Here is a 21,851-nt window from a genome sequence, read left to right on the forward strand (position 1 = left end):
GCTCTGCTTTTCTTTTTGATATTTAGATTGCCTTCAAAAAAGCAGGAAATCCCCTGATGGTCTTGAGTTACTTCTTCAGCTGTTATTACTGCCTGTATGAACAGGGACAACTTTTCCTTCTAAAGCTTTTCTTATATGTAGAGATAGATTGCAATCTGTGCTTTGGGGATTTTTTCCTGGGATGTTTTTCAGTAAAGTAGCAATCAGCTACTCACTTACATATGTGAGGACTGAGTTACCTGAATGAAAAATGAAATGTAGTGGGCACTAAAGTATACATTTTGACATGTTATAATAGTTTCCTTGTTGAGACTTAATGGTTAATTGTAGCTTGAAATACCTGCACTAACCCATATTACAAATTACGTCCAATTTAGTGGATACATGTGCTAACAAATAATGGTGGAAATGACTTTGTTAGGTCATAATTAAACAGAATACTTGCGTGAGTTCAGAGTTTAGACTTTTGGGCATGAATTTGGACTTATATATGCCATAGTGTAGACTTATTTGGGAGTTTAAAGGAACGTGACAATGAGATGAAGCAGAGAGGCAAGTAAGATTCAAAGCAGAAGAACCTTGAGGAAAAGAAGTGACAGGAGATGTCGTAATATTGTTCCCTGGTCTGAGTGTTTTAAATTGAACTTTGTGTTCCTCTAACTGTATCGTGCTAATACCTTTTTTAAAATTTTGAAGAAAAGCAATTGGGTGGAAGACTCTTTTTCCTCTTGTTTTTTATTCAAATATTTCTGAATTCTAGGGTAGATATAGCACATCTATGCCTTTATAACCTAAGTGTTATTCATAAGAAGAAATACTTTGATTCAGAGCTTGAACTCATGGCCTACATTAACGAAAACTGGGATAGGTTGCATCCTGGTGAGGTAAGTAATTGGAGTACTTCCTTGTTTTTTCTCACAGTACATACATAAGTCCTGAAAGTTCAAGACCTATGAACTGTTTTTATTCTGAATATTAAATCCAGATTTACCCAAAAATATATCCATGTAACTGTAATTATTTGCATGGCAACTTTATTTATGCTCAGCTGTTTATTTTGTTGCATACTGGAATTTTCTTTTTCACTTTAAAAATTTTTACACTACTTTGATATTTTCATGTGCAGAGAGCTGAACATCTAAATGTGTAACTCAATGCAGAGTATCCTGCATCTGGAGACATCTTCAAAGTCTCTAAGGTGTAACAAATTATTATACACAAACATTTCCTGTTTCTTCCATCTGCCAAATATGAGGGTGGTGTGTTCAGGTCCAGGTCTAAAGACTGTTTTTACTGTTCTCCAGTCTGATCCTGCTACTTGTCAATGTATCTTGTTTTAAGCTCATTTGATTTACTGTGCGATCATCTTAGTATTAAAGGCAATCCATCTCCCCAGGCAGACTGACTGATACTTAGCTAAGAGGACTAGTGTAGATCTTTGTTTCTGTGTATAAGGTTGGATGAAAAACTTATGTCTAAACTCAATTTGGCATATTACTAGTGAAGTGTGTACTTTTTTGGAAGTTGTTTAGTGTTTTGAAGTTGACTACAGGTGGCATGTAACTAGTTTGAAATTTCCTTACCGTAAGTGCATCTTACTTTTTGACTCATTTTTAGTAAATTTATATATCTGAGAGCAGTTTGTACTAGCAGACACATTTTGGGAATGAAATACATGTTCTTGGTTTAAATTGGTAACTACTTTCCATAAATAGTGAAAATAGTCTAAGATATGTATGGTTAAATTATGAGGGTCAATAGTTTGTTAGATGAGCAAACGCTCAGGCATTACTAAAAAGTTAAAAATAGTGTCATGAATTGGCATCTGGTTTATTTTGCGTATGGCTTCTCTTAGCTTAGTCATATCAACTCACAAGCTTGAATTAAAAGGCTGCACAAAATATGGTAAATCTCACACCAGCTTTTCAATAGTGTGAAATGTTCTGGCAATCTTACATATTTGTTGAAGTGATGTTTAATTTTCACTCTTGTTTCTTTTAGTATTGAGGGAAGTGTAGAATAAATTAGTGTGTGTTTGTTTCATGTAATATTATTTGATATGCAGAGGGACCTGGACACACTGGGTTGAGGCCAGTTGTATAATGCTTAACAAGGCCGAGTGCCGGGTCCAGTGCTTGCACCACAACAGCCCCAGGCAAAAACCCCCAGGTTTGGGGATGTGTGGCTGGAAAACTGTCCAGCAGAAAGGACCTAGGAATGTTAATCAACAGCTGGCTGAAAGGGAGCCAGCAATGTGCTCAGGTGGCCAAGGCAGCCAAAGGCATCCTGGGTTGTTTAAGAAATAGTGTTTAAGAAATAGCAGGACTAAGGAAGTGAGTGTCATCCTTGTACTCAGCACTGCTGAGGCTGCACCTCGAATACTGTGTTCACTTCTGGACCCCTCACTACAAGAGAGACATTGAGGTGTTGGAGTGTGTCCAGACAGAGACGATGAAGGGTCTGGAGTGCAAGTCTGAGGAGCAGCTGAGGGAGCTGGGGTTATTTACCCTAGAGAAGAGGAGGCTGAGAAGAGACATGATCCCTCTCTATGACTACCTGAAAGGGAGTTGTACCAAGGTGGTGATCGGTCTCTGCTCTCCAGTAATGAATGATAGGACAGGAAGAAATAGGCTCAAGTTGTACCATGGGAGGTTTAGGAGAACATTAGGAAGAACTTTTTCACTGAGAGGATTGTTAAAACACTGCAATGGGTTTCCCAGGGAGGTGATGGAGTCCTGATTCCTAGAGATATTTAAAAGATGCATGATGAAGTGCTGAGTGACATGGTTTAGTGATGGGCTTGGTAGTGTTATGTTAGTGCTTGGACTTGATCTTAAAGGTCTTCTCAAGCAGAAAGGATTCTATGATTCTGTGATAGCAATGTGGTAAAGATTATGTGGGGGGAACAAACCCAACAAAAAACCACCAAACCAGAACAGCTGTTACTTTTTTCAGCTAAGATCAGTTGCATGACTCCCTTAACTTTGGTAGTCAAGTAGGCTGGTGCACATCTTGACAGAAATTCTGGTAAAAGATTCCTCTTTATAGGTATATTTACTCATTTATTTGTGAATTAGTGTATTTAATCCTTTGGACATTTCCATCAGTTATTTTTTTTATCAGAATTTTATTCTTTAGAAAGCATTTGAAAGCTGTTTTTTTGGGAGATGCTTGTGTTGTTGTTTTTGGGTTTTCTTTTTTTTAGCTGTGAATTGTTGTACAGCCTGTTCTATAATATTCATACAAGTAGTGAAACTTACTATCAACTCTAAAGATAAACTTACTGCAGAGCAAACTGGATGCGTGTTGTGGAACATTTTGTCACAGCCAGTGGAAATACGATAGCTTCACTGGAATTTAAAAATAGCTGTCTAAACATGACAATAAATCTTATTTTCAACTCTAGTACAAAAATGTTGTGTCCACTTCTTCATAGTCACCACCATACTTATTCTGCTTGATGCCTTTGTAGTTTGTAAGTATGCAGTTTTTCAGGGAAGTTTCCATTTTTTGGTAGATTAATAGGGAGATTAGATTAGGTCTTATGAAAGGGCATGAAAATGGATTTACTTTTTTTGCACTCAAAGAACTTTGCTGGGCCTTTTGTCAAGTAATGTTGGCAAAAATGGGATTTAGGTCCCGTGTTATGATTTGGGTTGAAATGATTATCAATTATCTGTGGGATTCTTGTGTCAATATAATTATTTTCTGCTTGCAGTTTCAGTTAACTTGGGAGTACATAATGCTACAGAGAATTCTTGTTTGCAGTCTTGGGAGGGCAATCTAGCATTATGTTTGTTTATACTGAAATCTTGGAGAGATTTTTCTTGCACTTCTGATAAATGAAACTAATTCTCCAGCCTGGGCTTGATCCTGGCATGAATTCTGTGGATGTAAATCACAGAACATATGGGATAATGATTAATATCCTTTAGGGTTAAGTAGTTTCTACAGCTAATACTTCCTAAATATTCTTCACATCCAAATCTGTAGTTACAGTGACTCCAAGTAACTAGAATTTTTCTATTACTGAAGAATTTGACAGGTTAAATGATTTCTTAATACTTCACAGCTCGCAGATACACCAAAATCTGAAAGATATGAGCATGTACTGGAGGCATTAAATGATTACAAGACCATGTAAGTTATTGGTACTTCTTGTTTTGAATTTTATTTGCCTTCTTAATCTAATGTAGATTACAGTCTTCAGTCTCCTTTGCTCAGTCTATCTGATCCTCACTTTGGCTGCAGATAAAATTTATATACTGCTTCTGTCCCAAACTATATTATTACTTAACTACTTAAGTGGAACCCAGATCATGAGACAGAATTTCTTCTAACTTCCATCTTCCTTCCACTTCATATTCTGTATTTGAGGGTGAGGCTTGTGTTCCAGGGAAAGGGGAATGAAAACATTAGAATGAATATTCGGATATTCGCATAGTTTTGGTTTGCATGTACACTGTTATTTTAAAAGTTGCTTTCACTGGGGTCAGAGTTTTAACAACTAATTTAAAATCATCTAGGTTTATGTCTGGAAAAGAAATTAAGAAAAAGAAGCATTTGTTTGGCTTGAGAATTCGTGTTCCTCCAGTGCCACCAAATGCTGCTTTAAAGGCTGAGAAAGAACCAGAAGGAACTTCTCATGAGTTCAAAATTAAAGGCAGAAAGTCATCTAAACCAATCCCTGATGTGAGGTAACATAATCCAGTCATTGTAGCAATGTTGTGGTAAATCAGGCCTACTTTGAGTATATCTTTGGTGTCTACAAAAAAGGCCTTTTCCTTGTAGAAAAGATATTAATTAATTGTATAGGTGGACTATATGTGAGAACATGGTCTTTGAACAAATGTAATTATCTTTCTATTAAGATATCTCTAAAAAGAGGACAACGAAAACCCAACAGGAAATTTGGCAATAAAAACAATAGAAAATATCCCAACTTTGCTTTACTCGTATTGGTAAATGTGCCATCTTTTTCACCAAGGGTAATCAAATGAAAAAAACATTTAATACTTTTTCATTCCCCTTCTATGGTAGGGAATGGGTAATGTCACTAGAAATAACTTTTATCTGTTTATGCTATTCTAGAGGCAAAAGTATGCAGGGTTATACCTGACAGTGTAATTGAAGTTATTCTGGTAAATCAGTGCAATGCTTTATCAATAGACATTTAATCGTGTGTTCATTGCCAAAAGGAAAACATGTGTTCAATGAAAATTGTCTTCAATAATGCAGAACAAAATACAAATTTTCTTCTAGGGAATTAAGTAATGGTATAGAAAGAAAGGGGAAAAAAAAAACAGTAGGTCGTCCACCTGGTCCCTATACAAGGAAAATGATTCACAAAACTCCAGAGTCATCTCCTCTGGTAAGCTTTTGGATATCCCCCTCCCCCCTTTTCCCTCTGACAGGTTTATCATTCTTGAAGAAAAACATAACCAGTTAATCTGAATCGTTATATTCCCCCATTCACCCTCCAACAGAATTGATACAGCAATTAAAACTTAATTTTAAGTACTCTTATTTTTCCTGTAGGATAATGAGCCAGTTCCAGTGGTGGAGAACCCAGCCTTGGAATTACCCTGCACTGTTGGGTAAATTAAAGAACAACTTTTAAAAAAAAAGTCCCTGTAAAATGTTATAACTTGTCATCTTTCTGGTTTTGCTTCTGAACTGTCAGATCAGTTTTCAGTGTAAGATTATTTTCGTTACATGGCAACCCTGTTATCTTGCGTTTTAGCAAATCTGATGGAACTGCACATTCATCCAATACCTCAGATGTGGAATCCACAGGTGCTGCAAGTATGAACGAAACTACCTCATCTAGCATTTCCAGACATTATAGGTAAATTTTCAATTACTCCCAACTGCTATAAAGATTGAGATTTGCAATATATTATCTTAATAAAATTCTCTGAAAGAGGGACAGGAAACAATTGGTACAGCATATATTTCACCCTTAAGTAGAACTTGCAGGGATCCTACAAGAGACGTCTTGCCAAAGCATGACATGTAATGTTCTAAGTATAGTCTGATTTCTTAAAACTTGAGGTTCTGATGTATTTCTAGTCAGTTCTGAACTTTTGGTGAACTTTCATGGAATCTGATCCAGGAGGTTCCAAATAAATTAGTCTAACAAGGTTCATGAATGTAGATGCCTGGATGAGAGAGACCCAAACCAGCAGTTCTCTAATCACCTGTGGCTCAGTTGTTACCAGTGCTGTTTTCTTGGGTTTTAGTTGAAGCTTTGACAAAATAAAGGTAAAAAATAAGGTAGGAGGTTGACTTAAGTTATGAGGCAGCTTTAGTAGATATGACATGGAGGTAAGGGTATTACAGAACTGCTGGAATAGTAAACGGAGAAGGACTGAGAATAATGCACAAGTGTAACATGGAGGGTATGGCAATTCCCTGGGATCTGGAATAATAAGCAACTGAGGCTCAGTAGAGCTATAAATTGCATGGGGAAATCGAAATAAATAGGACAAAAGAAAAGTAGTCTTTATTAGTTCTGCTTACAACACAGGGTGAGGAGTTGTGTGCTCACTAACTACTGTTCCTTGATGTGAAATATGTAGTTGAACCGTGTTTACTGAGAACTAAACTCCATAAACACTTCCTCATCTTAGCCTTGTAATAAAGGCCACAAAAGAGCTGATGTGTACCCTGAATTCATTACAGCAGCTTTTGTTTTCATAGGCTTGTGTATTCATGATAAAGAATACTAAATATGCTGTGACTTTCCACAGTCAATAGAGCATGAAAAATTTTGGCACAGTCTTTATTTATAAATTATTAACTACAAGTAACAACCGAGTTGTGGAAAAGTTGGTGGAACTTTGCTGTGTCTCCATTTCCACAAACACAAATTTCTTCTTTAGTTGAAGTATTTACATCCTTGGTCTACAGATTTTGTTTCATCTTTCTGGTTCATGCTATTGAGTGTCAAGTGCTTTCATGAATAATTTTTGTGTGTTTCTGCTATACAAGATTTGTTTTTATAAACTTGTTTAACTTTTCTAAATGGTACCAAAGGACTTAAGTCACTCTTTCATATTTCTGCCCTTTATTCTATTCTTATCATCATTGTTAAGATGATGGGTTTTTTTCCTCAGTAATTTACATAGGTGTTTTGAATACCAAAATTGGGCTAACATTAAATTTGGTTGTAGTATGTGCAGATTATAAATCCTCATGTCAAACCCTTCACCTATACCTTGGGCACTTGTAATTTTTGGATGATGGTTTGTTCTTGGATAATGTCAGAAACTTCTTTTTTTACCACATATAGACCTTTGTGAGTTTTGGATATACATATTTTTCTGGAGGCATAATAAATGTTTAGCAAGTCAGGGGTGTACTATAGGAAGTAGTGATTTAGAATGTGTTTTGCAGAGTTTTTTTAATGTTTTGAACTTTTAATCGGAGAGAAATCCAACTTGAAAAAACTATAAATTCCTGCTTTATGTATAGTTTTAACTAACATAGAGTCTCAAACTCTTATGTAGTATAGCTTTTGTAATTGAAGCATATCTGTGTGATAAAGCTGTATTTTTCATTTGCAAATGTAAGCACATTTGGTTCAGCCTTTTTCTTGAAAGACAGGTTTTTAGAATTTGCATAAGAATTTGCATAAGAATGAGTAAGCTGTATTAAAATAGCTCCCTTGACATATCTATGCATAAGTTAATGATGTTTAGCTAATTTATCTCACATTTGGTTAAATTAGTGAAACTTTCCTTGCATATAAACTTTATTTTGCAAGTGCCATGTTCAGTCATCTATCTACAGAAAAAATACTGTAAGTGAAAAAATAGAACAGAACTTACCAGAGTTGCATGGAGGTAAGTGATGGTAAAGTGTACGTTTTGGATAAGGTACTTGGAGTTAATGCTGCCCCTTTTCTTTTTAATAGTTTATCTGATTCAAGAAAAAGAACTCGTACAGGAAGAACTTGGCCTGCTGCAATACCACATTTGAGGAGAAGAGGTCGCTTTTCACGAAAAGCCCTCCAGACTCAGAATTCAGAAATTGTAAAAGATGATGAGAGCAAGGAAGATTACCAGTATGATGAACTCAATACAGAGATACTTAACAACTTAGCAGATCAGGAGTTACAGCTCAATCATCTAAAGAACTCAATTACTAGTTATTTTGGTGCAGCAGGTAGAATAGCTTGTGGGGAAAAATACCGTGTTTTGGCTCGTCGGGTGACACTTGATGGAAAAGTGCAGTATCTTGTGGAGTGGGAAGGAGCAACTGCATCCTGACTGTAGGACTGAACATTACGTTCACTGCACTGTCATCTGTATGTACAGCTCATAATGCAGAGCCACAAGAGAAATGTGTCTTTAAACGTGTTTTTAAAAACAAAACCAGTTTAGCCTTAACATGTAATTGTTACCATTACAGCTCTTGTGAGAAAGACTTATCTTTTTAAAACCTGATCTGAGATTTTTTTAATCTGAACTTTGTTAGATTGTTTTAGGTTGGGATATTTTGGGTTACAATTGCTTAAATATGTGCATGGTGTTTTAAAGAAAAAAAAAAAGACATTTTCTAGGGAACATTCCGTGGATACAGTTATTGTGATTTAGAGAAAATATTCTGTAGATAGCACAAAGCCTGGAAAAATTTCTGGTTTGTTTTCTTATCCAAATGTTTGCAGAAATGTATTTCTATTTCAATACTTTCTAGATTTCATAAGTGCAGTGTATATAATGCCTACTGAAGACTGTAAAATACTGAAGTTTTCTTTCAAACAGTGTAAAAAAAAAAAGAAAAAATATATTGAGCCTGTAAATTGCTCTGTGACTAGACTTCATTGTCTTCTTAATATATTCTTTGTGTGTATGCGTGTGCGCATGTGTATATATACATATGTATATATGCACACACATACTTGTGCATGTATATATATGTGTGATTGTGACCTATGCAATACAAATTATGGGATCAGACAGCTTCTGAGAATAGATCCCATAATTCTTTTTTCAGGAATAGTTGCCAGTATTTACACAACAGCATTTCTTCTCAGGCTCACTTGGTGCTGTTGCTTTCTGTGTCCTAAGGAAGAGTGTCAAACCAGTGCAGCGTGTTCTGGCAATGGGTGCAGACATTGATGTTCATGTCTTCTAGGTAATATATTCCAGTATTTTCCATGTGAATTAACTGTTAAAAATAATGCATGATCAGAACATCTTGAAATTCACTCCATTAGAACAGTTTGGAAGCTATTGAGGCACACTGATTTGGTGTCCTAGTTATAAACTTAAGTTGACAGCAATTACACCCAAATTCCTACGTGTGTGTAGAAGCAGTCATATTTTCATAAGTGCAGTATGAATAAAGTATGTTATTGCACAGGGTCAACACTTTGTTGCCGTTTGAAGTAACGTTACTGAGTTTATTACAATATTACCTCTTTTTGTTGTTATAAAATGCACCAAGTTTTCAATTTTACTTTAAAAAAAAAAAACAAACTCAAAGGTCTTTTGACAGTATTAGATGTATTTCTTTGTCTGCTACTTTTGAGGGGGTTTTAGCCAAAGAGTAAACAGAAGAATGTTTTTACTTTGGTGGTTATTCACTGTACTGCATGAGGTTAATTTTCTTAAATACTTACAGTTCACCACTGAAATAAAACCATGTACCATTTGCAAATGACAAAGTGGTTAAAAGTGTATTGCCTGAGTTAGTACTTGCTTATTGTTACTTGATTGTTTAACTTTTTCTGCTCACTTTGAACATCTTAAAGGTGATATGTAAAACGATTTTTTTTTTCTGTCACTTTACAGCCAAAGGAAGCAGAGAAAGCTTTTTAGCCTGTGCTTGGTTTCATTGAACCATAGAATGGTAGGGCTGGAAGGGACCTTTAGAGATCATCTAGTCCAACCCCCCTGCAGAAGCAGGTTCACCTAGATCAGGTCACACAGGAACATGTCCAGGTGGGTCTTGAAGACCTCCAAGGAAGGAGACTCCACAACCCCTCTGGGCAGCCTGTGCCCGGGCTCCCTCACCTCATAGTAAAATAGTTTATGACTGGTTGAGTAGCAGTAGCTTCATACAAATGCTAATTTAAAACTGTCACTTCTGTTTACCTTCACTAAAATGTGGGATTTTTTTCTCAAGCCCTCAGCTGTTAATTTAATGTTGCCTGCCTATAGCTGCAATATTTTTGATAACACGTCAACTTCAAGTTAATTTTTGAATGTTTATATTGTGGGATAATGCAAAATGTAAAGCCTTTGTAACCTTACACTCATGATCTGTATCTGTCTTTATTGTTTCACTTTATCCAAGTCCTTTAATTCTAACTGAACACCAGCAGCATTTTTTGTAAAGTTGCATTTAAAGGTAAATATTCGAATGTACTTCGGGGTCTTTAGTGCGGGGCAGAAAATATTTGTTGAACTTAAGCTGTCCATAGACTTAATTATTGTGAATGTCAGTTCATTTTATTCTGGTGGTTGACTTGACTCTGATGTTCAGTTTGTATTTTTGGAATTGCTTTTTTCTTAGAATTAAAAGGCCAACATTAAATGTGTGTATTTTTTTCTGAGATAGAAGAATCAGTTTTGATTTTGTATTCTCGTGAAGTATGTACTTGGCATGCTCCCCTCTGTTTCTCTAGCTCTACCTTTCCCATTTCTTTCTTGAAACACTTGACCTGCACATAGACACTAGTGTTCCCAGCCATGCTTGAGCAATGCTTTGTTACAAGATGTCATGTACTGGAAAATGCTGCAGTAGTGCTGCTGAAAATATAGCTATAGTAATTAAAGCACACCTACAAAGGCCTTTCATCTTATGTGAATTTCATTGTATGTAGTAATGGAGAGTCTGAAAGAAATGCAAATGTTGCTGTACCCAACTACTTCATTTTGGTGTGACTTCATTATATGTATGCATGTGGAAATATATGTAATTCAACTTTGTGGTCACTGGTTTAGAACCATTTCTATGTGTATCAGATTGAATATTTTTACACTAGATATTACTTGTATTAAAGCAGTGTTCGGGTAAGTGAAGTCTCCCGAGGCCATTCTAAAATGCAGGCATTAGGCATTGTTTGTGCTTACCTGCCTGCCCCACAGTCATTCAGAGGTAAGTGCTGAAGCTTTACAATGGGAGCTGCTTTTTGTTTGGCCACATAGTACCTGAGCCTTCTTCCTAGTCTTGTGGTGGCATCCTGTGTGAGGGAAGTGACTTGGAAGAATGATTTCAGGAGATGAAGCGTAAATTGATAATGGATAGAAGCATTCATCTGTGACTTGGGGGTTGGTTGGGGTCTGGTTTATCCCATCTCTCCAGAGAATGTAATCAAGTCTTCCTACGAACTGTGTTTGGAAGTGGGATCGATTGTCAGAACATTTTTGTATGGACAATCATGTGCATCTTTTGACTTCTTTAGCTATTTTTACCACACCCTGAAGTTCTCCAGCATAATAGAACAATGACCTTCATTAGATGGTTAATGCCAAGTCCTTTAACATAATGTTGAAATAAATATACCAACTATAGATACATGTTTTTAGAACTTTTCTCTTGGCAACTCTGTGCTTTCCTTCCCTGTATTACAAGTTGGCAGTGGCAGATGGGGAGTGAAGAAGGATGTCTTATGCTCAGAAACTTGGTAAGGGAAGAAAGGGATTTGTGAGCTGTACGAGTTCTAAGTCTCACTAACTCAATTATAGCAATTGATAGTATGAATAACTCACATGTTTCTGGTGACACTTCAGCAGGGTAGATGTGTTTACTACTTAATTTTTATTTTGACTTATAAAAATCAACAGTTACCTGAAGTAAATTGTTGGCTTTGAAAACAATAACATACAATAAGGCATATAGCATTTGATCTGTTCAGCAGTCATTTATGAATATGGTGCTTTCTCACATCTGTACTGTTATTGCCCCTGCATGACTAGTGAGTTTTTGTCACAAGGTAGTACTGGAGCAGAGGGAAAGCATGGAAAAGGAAAGACTTAACATATGCTATTTCTCAGCAATAATTTCAGTTATGTGTCTCCTTGTCTGCACCCAAAGTTGCTAAGTTTTGAAGTGCAAGTTTCAAAGAGGATTGATTGTCCCCTGAAGCTAGGGAAGGCACAGGAACTGTTAGGTTTTGAAAGTATCAAATACAGTTCAAGCTTGTTACAGGCTGACTAGCTGTTGGGAATAATGTCTCCAGGACAGATTGCCCTGTGAATACTCATTTTAAAAATACTCAAGAAAAAGGTAGTTGCTGTGCCTGGTTGTATGCAGTTTTTAACAAAGTCTCACTGAACTACATGGCCATGGACTGAGGCTAGTCCTACAACCTAACAAGAAGTTAAGCAAGGAAATGCTCTGCTGCTAAGTATGTGAGATGCAATGGGCTTGTCTGAAATACAAGCATGTTGTGTTGTACATAGGAAGAAGTTCAGGCAGAGGTGTCACTTCACATGGTGCATGTGTTGAACAGAGCCCAGGAAAGGGAACTTCTGCACCCATTTCTAGTGTCTTTTTTTTGTGTGTTCTTTTATGAAGTGAAATTATTACATATTAATAACTACTAGTAATTAACATTGTGGGGTTCTTAACTGCTACAGTTTGATGTTCTGTAATACTACTTTCCTGTTTCACTTCTATTTTCCCTAGATGTTTGTTTTTAATATGTTGACTATAGCTTATCAGAAGTGGAAAAACTTATATTGTGAAATAAATTTCTTTATAGGAGGAAAAGACAGGAATTAATAGAAGCACTAAACAGGTCATCAGATGACATTGGTTGATGTTTGCTGCTGAAAAAGTACTTTAAAAAAATATTCTCATAGTTTAATATGACTTTAGTGTATTGCTGTTAATTGGAAACACACAAACACTCATACAAGTTACAACAATGTATTAAGAACAAGTACCATCTGTAAAATTTTTCCTGAAGAGGGTTTGTGAGGACAGATGGTCATTTGGTCAGCGCAGTAAAGTGATTTTTGAAACCAAGTGTCAATTTGTTGGTGTATTTCTATGGTATCACAAGTTGACAAATTTCCTTAATCTGGTCCTTGGGCTGTTCCCTCTCACTTCATATTTCTGAGGTGCTCTGATATGACACAGGTAACTATTTCTATTTGCACTGATAAAATTGCCTTTTTCTTTGATTTTGAGTTAGTGAATAAAGACAGATTCTGAACACTGCATGAAGAACTGTAAAAGCTGCGTTACTAAACACAAAGCTCTTATTAGCTGAGCATCCTTTATCTTCTGCAGCATTCCTAGGTAAAGCATTCTTCCTTCATTACAAAATAAAACCCAGCAACACAGGTTTAAACTTCATTTATTGAAAATCTCAGTTTTTCAGAATTTTATTTAACATCTGCAAGTCTGAAAACATTTAATTCTGAGTAAAAAAATCCATTAAGAAAAAGAAATTTAGTTTTATGTTCTCCTTTGTAAACTTTGTGTAATCAACAGCAATCTACTCTTCAAAATCCAAATGAAATTTTATTTAGGCTGCAAGTTTAACTGCCAAATCCTTCACCTGTGATAAACAGTCCAAGCACAGTTACCTTTATAGTTATTGCTTGTTTTGTTTTCTCTAATGAACCTTAAATGGGGAGAAAATATTGTCAGAATTCTTAATTATAACATTTTTTCCAGATGCAATCTGCTGACAAGTCTTGCATTACTTTCCTCCTACCACAGACTGAAGTGTGTAATGGGAGAATCTGCCACAGTCTCCTCTTTCATCAGAGTGTAACTAGTGTCAGAGGAGCACAGCTGAGCAGCTGGGGAATCTAATCCCTGGAGGTACCCTCGGAAAACTTGCCAGAGCTCATCTGTTGGAGGTCTAAGCTGAAATCTAGAATCTAGTAGCTTTGATGTAAGAGGTGTATATCATAGTCACAGCTTCACATAGCTGGTTTGGGGTCTTGCAGATGGTTTATAGCATCACAGTCAGGGTGATGCAAGGGACGACAGATTTCCTTTTCTAACAAAAGGGGCAGAGCCCTCATAGTCTTTGCCTGTCCTGAAGCGACCTGATGAAAACCTTGGAAGTTGACTTCACTGAGCTTTGGCTCATGCCCTGATGTAAATAACTTGGTACTGGGAGATGTACAGGGAAATGGCAGAAAAACATTATTTGCCGCTCTAGCAGAAGTAATTAATTTTTCTTAGACTTTGTCGTGATTAGAGAGAGAAGCTTTACAATTCCAGACAGGTGAGAAGAGAAAGCATCAAGTGGAAAAAGAAGATGCAGAACTCTACAGGGAAACCACCTGAATTTGGGAAGTAAAAGTAGCTCAACAGCCTTTACATTCATCTGTAACAAGTTATGTAAGGAATAATACTTTTGCTTGTAAAAACTCATTATAAATATTATTGCTAGGTCCCACTGTCTGAAGTTCAAGTGCTGTTTCAATGAGATGTAGCCCTTGCTGGCATCTGCTTCATTTGAACAAAGTGTTTCTTCCTGTATCTGCTGACCCTCTTCTATATCCAGAAAATCTCCAAGTTGCAATCCTGCTCTTCATACCCAGGTGACCTAACGACAGGCAGGACACCAATACATAGGGGTTTTTATAAAACCCTTAAAAGTATGTGCTTTAAAAAACACTTTCATGATGAAATGTAGTTTAATGCATTTATAAAGGAAATTTCAGTGACTTGGCACACTAAAAATTATTAACTTTGAACTATTAAACAGTTAGTTCTCACATACACAGCAGGGTTTTTGGCAAAAATTCTCCATATGCTTACTATGGTGTCAAAAGCCACTTGATCTGGAAATTACTAAGGATAACTTTGCAGTTCGTTGTCAAATCTGTAGGCTGTACTTGTCGTTCAAAAACTGTGTAAAGAGCTAGATACAGAAGCACTGTACTGTGTACTTCATGAAAAGACTGGTGAGGGTGGGTAAAAAGGGAAAGTTTAGGTGAACAGCTTTGGTTTTTCATCCCTATGGCAGTTACCCTATTAACTGCTACATTAGTCATAGCTGTAGTAGTCAGAAACTAATAAATAAATTGGTGCATGCCAGGAATGGTGAGACTACAACAATTAATGGTAAGGTAATGCAACCACCACCACCCCTCCCCTTTATTAAAGGGAAACAACATGAAAAAAATGACTTGTTAACAATCACCTAATTCATGAGACTACAGTAAGTGAGTTTGCAAACTATACTTCGAGGGGAGTGTGTGTGCATGTTTGTATACCACATAGTCTGGTGTCACTTGAATGTCACTTAACGGCCAAAAAGAAAAACTGGTGCAACTACAGGACAAAGGTTTAGGAACAGGAATTGAACCTATTTTCTCCAATGTTTTTCAACATTGAATTTCACATTGATGGTGCTTTTTTTAAAGTGCCGATGTTAGTCATGTGTATATAAAAAAAGTTCTTGTTCTGTTCTCGGAACGTCAGCCCAGCGTTTCTCCACGATTCCACACACCAAAAGCTGAGCATTTTTAAAAACACCTAACTTTTAAGATAAATGACAGTAACTACAGATTAACCCTGTGGGCACCAATCCTGTAAACACTTAGGCACAGATGTAAATTAACAGTTAACAGCAAATAAACTAATGTCTAAGTTACCCTCTAAACTTTTTGTGAACATGATGAAAATAGCATGGATATAACTTTGCAGAAGCACCAAGCATCATTTCCATTATGCATACATTGGTCATTAACAAATGCTACAAGTACAAAAACCCAAATGTGGTTAGTAGCACTTACAAAAATGAAAAAGGTTGGGGCAAAGCATTCTGTTCATCTTAAGCAGGAAAAAACATGCTCAAAACCAAAAAGCCCAACATGAATTGAAAACCTGATGTCTACTGCCTGTTCAAAACAATCTGAAAGGTCCTTACCTCCTTAATTCACTGTAGTAGTTCATTGCTTCCCCTCTCCCCCCATGCCTGTTACATTATGATCATACTGAATATTAAGTTCTACTTTTCCTCTTATCTTCAAAGAGACTTTTCAACATGTAAACCTGAACAGCTGATACCACCACCATTACTCCCAAGTTGACCATGGACCAGAAATTCACTCTGTCAAAGTTGCTTTCTTGTATATTTCTGTCACGGGCTTCAAATGCTCTAAGCAGGGTCTGAATCTGGACACTTTTGCTTAATCTGGCTTTGACACTGTTGATGGATTCCTGGCAAGTAACAAAAAGTATTTTTAGAAGAAAAGAACACTGGAGTTAAATGTATAGATTGCAACATACCTAATATTAGTATTATATTACCACCGGTAATTAATTTATTGAGAAGCTAACTGTTACTTTCCCTGTAAAATAGATCCCTTCTCAGTTTTCATTAATTTGCTTATTGTGTGTCCCCTAAAAATGCTTAATGAACATAACATTAAGGTTCTAGAGTAATTTGTTTTTTCCCTTGTACAGGCTATGGAGGCAAGAGAGAAATCAAATATAAACCAGTTTTCTAATATTCCATGTATATTGGAGATGTGACTCAAGTATTCAGACAAGTAAAAGCCAGTGACATTTACAGAATTATTCTCAAAACAAGTTATGTAGGAGAGGACTAATTTAATTTTTTTTCTGCTGCATAATGAAATTAAGGCACATTTTAATGCAAACTACAATCACAGCTCTAGCAAAAGAAAATACAGTCATGTTTTAGTCCCATCTTCTTGTTATGCTTTCATTGTATTGGCTATAAACTGCTGCTTCTGCTTTGATGCTGAAGCAGAACTTTGACTATCAAATGTGACTAGAACAACTGAAGGGCCTAAAAAGCATACAGAGTGTCTCAGGGAACCAGAGGCAGTACAGGAACACTCCGGCCATAAAAATGTCAGCTCAAGCTGTACTCCTTAGCTTGCATTTACAAAGACCTGGTCCTATAATCTGTTACCTTCATCCACAACAAAACTGACAGTCACAACCTAAAAGCTCATCTCATGAAGTACTAGTTTACGTTCTTGATATAATTCTGGAACCCTGAAGTAACTTTTAGTGAGAAGTGTAATCTGCAGCTGTAAGGTTTTAAGTTTTTAAACTTTTTAAGAAGTTTTACCCATCAGTAACATTTTGTCCGTGGACATATTCTGTCTTGCATATTGAATAGGTATTTCAAGAGCTGTAAGACAATTCTGAGTATTCCCCAGCAACTATGTTTCTCTTAAACACTTAGTAATTTAACTTTTCTAATGTAAATCCTCACAGAACTTGCAAGAACTTGACTAAATAAGCAATGGCATCAAATACTAATGTTAATGTTACAAAAATTACCTATTTCATAACATTAGCAAGGCTCTCCGGTTCTGCATTTCTTTTTCTTTTGGAACTGATGTATACAAGTAGCTGTCAAATCCATCCAGTGTTGCTTGTGATTAGCGTGAGAGGGGTTCTCTTCATATTTTCCCTATGAACTTGTTTGTTTTCTAATTGTCTTGATTGCCCATTTTAAAGATCTGGCACACTTTTTAGAATCCGTGTTTGGCTTTAACCATTTTCAAAAGTATATCATACACTTATAAAACATCTTAAACATTGTGGTGTTGCTTCAAAATATGCATTTTTTGTTATTGCAATAAATAGAATACAAACAATGTCAGGCTCTACAGTAGTATATTCACTTAAGTGTTTATGGATGTAGGTTTGGTCGTTTGAGTGTGTTATTTTTAAAATACCTGTGGTCTGTAGCTATGAGCAAACAAACCAAAGTTTACTGCATCTTACCAAGCACTAAGAAGAGGGGTGTAGGAACACCAAATGATCCTCTACTTCTCGAGCAATCTCAGCATTTAATGATAATGAAAGGAAATAAAAGCATTGAATGGGCAGTAGTATTAATCCTGCATCAAACAGGGTCAAGGTACAGTTTATGTAAACAACCCCATTCATACACTATCTTCAATGTGAACCTGCACCATAGTACAGATTAACTCTTGTCCTATTTATTTTAAAAGATGAAATAAATTTGGGGGGAGGATAACACAAACCTGTTGATGTAATACATAAACTACTGAAGATAAAAATATTAATACATATGCTGGTGCGGGTACTGCAATGACGGGAAGAGGCTGAGAGAGTACTTCATCCTCAAACACTTGATAAAAACCCATGCACTGATTGTAACTACATCACTGGGATTACGCAATATTTGAATATCCTATGAATACTTATTTCAGTACTGCTAAGGAAAAATGTCTCATTTTAGCAATAAGAAGAAAAGAAGCTGAACTGGAAACAAATTGACTGAGAGCTAAGCCATTTCTCCCTGCTGCTAAGGCTCTAATCTGAAACTACTCTCAAGATTTGGTGTTGATGCAAGAGATCCGTGGTGGTAGACTTCATGTATTAGTACAAACAGCATATGGAATGGGAATAGTGTCCAGGATGACCAAATGTTTCTACACCAAAAAGAATTAAATATCAAGTACTAACCAGAATGTCTTCCAGTTTCATATCTAGGAGATCTGTGCCTGTAACGTATTTCTTCCAGTCTTCCTGATCTTCTCTGTCTTCTCCCATATTGTCCAGGATCAGTTCAAAGAAAATTACCTTTTCAGAAATGGTACTGAATGTATTGTCAAAGCAGAACATATAATCCCCATCTTCTGTTTCCACCCTGTGTAGATAAACAAAGTGTTATTGAATTACCTACACTATTTGTTCTGGCTCTCAAAAAACAAGTTTCTGTAAGCAAACTTGCCTCTTTATGGCTGATGATCACAGACTTATAAATAACTGGATATGCTTTGTATATAGAGATAATACACAGATTGCAGGCACAACAATTCTACTAACTAAAGGTGACAAATAATGAAGACAGCAGTTTATGTGCACCTCCCTTTACTGTGATTTTGAGTCATTGTTAGTAGTTAATTCTCCTCATCTTATAGCTTTTTTTCTTTTACAATGATTACTACATTTTGATTAAAGGACTGGAAAAACAGGGACTTATTTTTTAAATGCCTGACAAGATCTTTTGATACTGGATGTGGAGACCTTTTTCAACTTGAAAATAATTCTTTTTCTTCACTGACCAGTAACAGCTATCACTAAAACAAAAACATCCTTTGCTTCAGGGTGAGATGCATATAAAAGCATTAAGGGGTTATAAAGAGGTAACTGGCATTCTCCAGCTATCCTACTAGAAAGCCTTTTGCAATACTAAGGAAGCAGAAGTACTCAACCTTAGTTTTATATATATATATATAAGATATATAACTTAGTTATATTTGTTAAGGAAACCAGAAAAGTACTTTATGTAACACTTCTGAGTTGGAATATTTTAAACTTACGTATGAACTCCATCTGATTTTCTTTCATCAAAAACTAGAGTTTCCCCTTTTGGAGACAGTAGATGAAAATCAACATCTAATCCTGCTCCATCTAGAACCTGCGAAACAAACACAAAAACCCTCTAGGCAATGGAATTCCTGTTTGCATTGCTGAGGGTGAGATTTTTAGCCAAGGCAAACTTTTTTTTTAGGTAAGGGAACACGGAATAAACCTGAAAGCTGAACCTGTCAGTGTGAACTCTATACAAAGTTACTTTGAAACAGACTACAACCTGATTTAACCTAAAAGCGTTTTAGCCATTTCAAATCTTCAACTAAATATGATCCAATCACGCTAGACTGGGCTTATATTAAACCTTTCTTAAAAACAATTTGGGAATGTGTACAATTTTACCAATGAGTGGGGTCAGAATAGGGTCAGTATGAATACCAGCACTTCTATAGCAGACATCATCAAGGAGCAAGTACCAGCACTAGTTCATTTACAACAAAAGTCTCTCACATAGCTATGCATCTGTACAAGAACACAATTCATGCAGTATTATCACCAACATCTCTTTGGTGGTGAGTTAAGACTGTAAAAGACAAGACCAATCAAGGCTGTACCACAGACCTTTCGCCCTTTAATGCAGACTGAAGGTCTGAATTACCCTGGGCATTCTCACTTCTCAAAGACAGAAGGAACTGAAGGCATTAGCTTCCTAAGCCCATAATACTTGTAAACAACATTACAAAGCTGTGATGCTCTAACTGTATAACACGGCTAGAGTTGTATCTCAGCTACTGGGTTGCAGAAATTGTCTATAGGGAAGACAGTAACTGCATGAGGGGAAAGAGAGAGATTGTTATATTGAAGAATTAAATTACATGCTAGGGTATAATTTTTTTGTTTGCTTGTTTTCCAGTGAGCTATTTGAGTCTGCTCCTGCTGAAATTGAGGGCAAAGTTTACACCAACTTGGTGTGACACTGCAGCCTTACCAAAAAAAGTGAAAGGACAAGGCTGATGAAATTAAGAACAATATATAGCCATGTATCTTTGGGACTATGATACAATCTAAACACCCAGAAGAAAGCTTTGTATCGGTGTAGCGTTTATTGCATTATTCTATGATTCTATGTCTTTGGAGAATAACCTGCAACCTACCTTAAACAGGCCTATGCTTTAGGGCCTAACATTACAGGATAATTACATACTAAATACATATATTTCCAATAACATACAAAGCTCCTTTTCTACACATTCAAACAGACAGGTGAATCAATACTTTCAGTAGTGCTGAGAAATGTATGCCTAGGTAGAAATAAATTCATCATAAACATTCTAAAATATAGGTTTTGATTATGAGTAAATAAAATCCTACTTTGTCAGTGCAAAATAAATGTCTTGCCGAGACAGGGCTCTGAACAAAGCTTGAACACCTCAATATTTCATTATGGTTCAGTTCTATGTGTAACAAGCATTAGGAAACAGGAATTTCAGTTTTGTATTTTCAGCTGGGAAGCAGAGGCAGCAAAAAAAAAAGGAGGGGAGAGACAGCCGACTCAGCCACAGGAGCAGGACATGGAAACATTTACTGCAGATCCCATCAGTGTGCCTCTCCTAGTGAAAAAAGTTTATTCCCAAGTGCATCAAGACCTTAACATCAGTCTAATTAAATGGGATTGTTTTTGAAAAACTTTCATCATTGAGATAAAAGGTGTGTAACAGCCACATGAAGACACGTCACTAAGGGTTCTGTGCAGCAGCAAGAACTTGGTTCATGCTGTAGAGGTTACACGCATTAACTTTCTACATGTTTGCCGTTTTACAAGGACAGGAACTTTTGATCTCGCGAAGTAAAAAACCTGGTACCGTCAGAATAATCTTTAAAAAGCTGTAAAAGTTGGAGGGGTTTTTGCCTCCGAAAGACACAGCGTTTAGTAGTGTGTAACACCACGTGGACCGGTGGACGCTGCCCGCGGGAGGCCGAGCTGCCCCACAGCAAGCCGCGGGCAGGGTGCCCATCGTGCCCGGGCACGGAAGCGGCCTCCCGCCGCTGCAGCTTGCTGGGGAAGGCCGCCGGGATCCCTTCGCGTCTGCAGGAGGAAGGAGCACCTGGCGGCACAGGCGGGCGGTGCCGCCGCCCCAGCCCCATCTCCGTGCGAGAGAACCGGCAGCGAATCACGCGGCACCACCCGCGGCACGGGGACGGCTGCGACGCCGCCGCGGCAGCACGTCGGACCGCCCGGCTCCCTTCGGCGCTACCTCCCGGGAAGGCCTCTCGCTCTCCCGCTGCGACCCCAAGCCGGCCCCTGCCCATCCCCACCTGGTACTCGAGCTCCAGCGAGGCGCCCTTGTGCATGGGCTGGTAGAAGCACTCCTTGCGGCCAGCGGGAAGCGTGAAAGTGAAGTCGCTGTCCAGCGAGGGGCTGAACTCGGCGGCGCCGGGCGGCGCCAGCAGCACCGCGAAGCACCCGAGCGCCAGCAGCAGCAGGCGCCGGCGGGGCCGCGGCGACGGCCCCATCCTGGCGGCGCGCAGCACGTCGGGAGCGCGGAGCCCACCCGCCAGCGCCCACGAGCGAAGGCTGGGCCCGACCCCGCCCC

At 37.5% G+C, this 21,851-nt stretch overlaps 2 protein-coding genes across 7 annotated transcripts in view; one reads left to right on the forward strand and one right to left on the reverse strand.

The window, feature by feature from the left end:
* Window positions 1-10,945, forward strand: part of MTF2 (metal response element binding transcription factor 2) — a 28,313-nt gene extending 17,368 nt beyond the window's left edge. For 3 of the 6 annotated variants that reach the window (XM_062004164.1, XM_062004167.1, XM_062004169.1), the window contains exons 9-15: window positions 761-884; window positions 4,073-4,140; window positions 4,527-4,697; window positions 5,263-5,371; window positions 5,539-5,597; window positions 5,744-5,848; window positions 7,919-10,945. In XM_062004164.1, coding sequence (XP_061860148.1) covers window positions 761-884; window positions 4,073-4,140; window positions 4,527-4,697; window positions 5,263-5,371; window positions 5,539-5,597; window positions 5,744-5,848; window positions 7,919-8,273 — 991 coding nt within the window. In that variant the 3' untranslated portion in view covers window positions 8,274-10,945. Of the gene's footprint in view, window positions 1-760; window positions 885-4,072; window positions 4,141-4,526; window positions 4,698-5,262; window positions 5,602-5,743; window positions 5,849-7,918 lie in introns of those variants that run through there. The other 3 variants (XM_062004166.1, XR_009819387.1, XM_062004168.1) reach the window with 3 other exon arrangements.
* A 2,357-nt stretch (window positions 10,946-13,302) lies between these two features.
* On the reverse strand, window positions 13,303-21,842 carry TMED5 (transmembrane p24 trafficking protein 5). The gene is made up of 4 exons (XM_062003909.1): window positions 21,574-21,842; window positions 19,266-19,363; window positions 18,406-18,589; window positions 13,303-16,149 (listed from the first exon to the last, which is right to left on the reverse strand). Exons 1-4 carry the CDS (start codon window positions 21,769-21,771, stop codon window positions 15,931-15,933), a joined length of 699 nt encoding a protein of 232 aa, XP_061859893.1. The 5' UTR covers window positions 21,772-21,842; the 3' UTR covers window positions 13,303-15,930.
* Between the last annotated feature and the right edge of the window lie 9 nt (window positions 21,843-21,851).

Source organism: Colius striatus, chromosome 10 (genome assembly GCF_028858725.1).
Source record: "Colius striatus isolate bColStr4 chromosome 10, bColStr4.1.hap1, whole genome shotgun sequence".
Classification (NCBI taxonomy): Eukaryota; Metazoa; Chordata; class Aves; order Coliiformes; family Coliidae; genus Colius; species Colius striatus.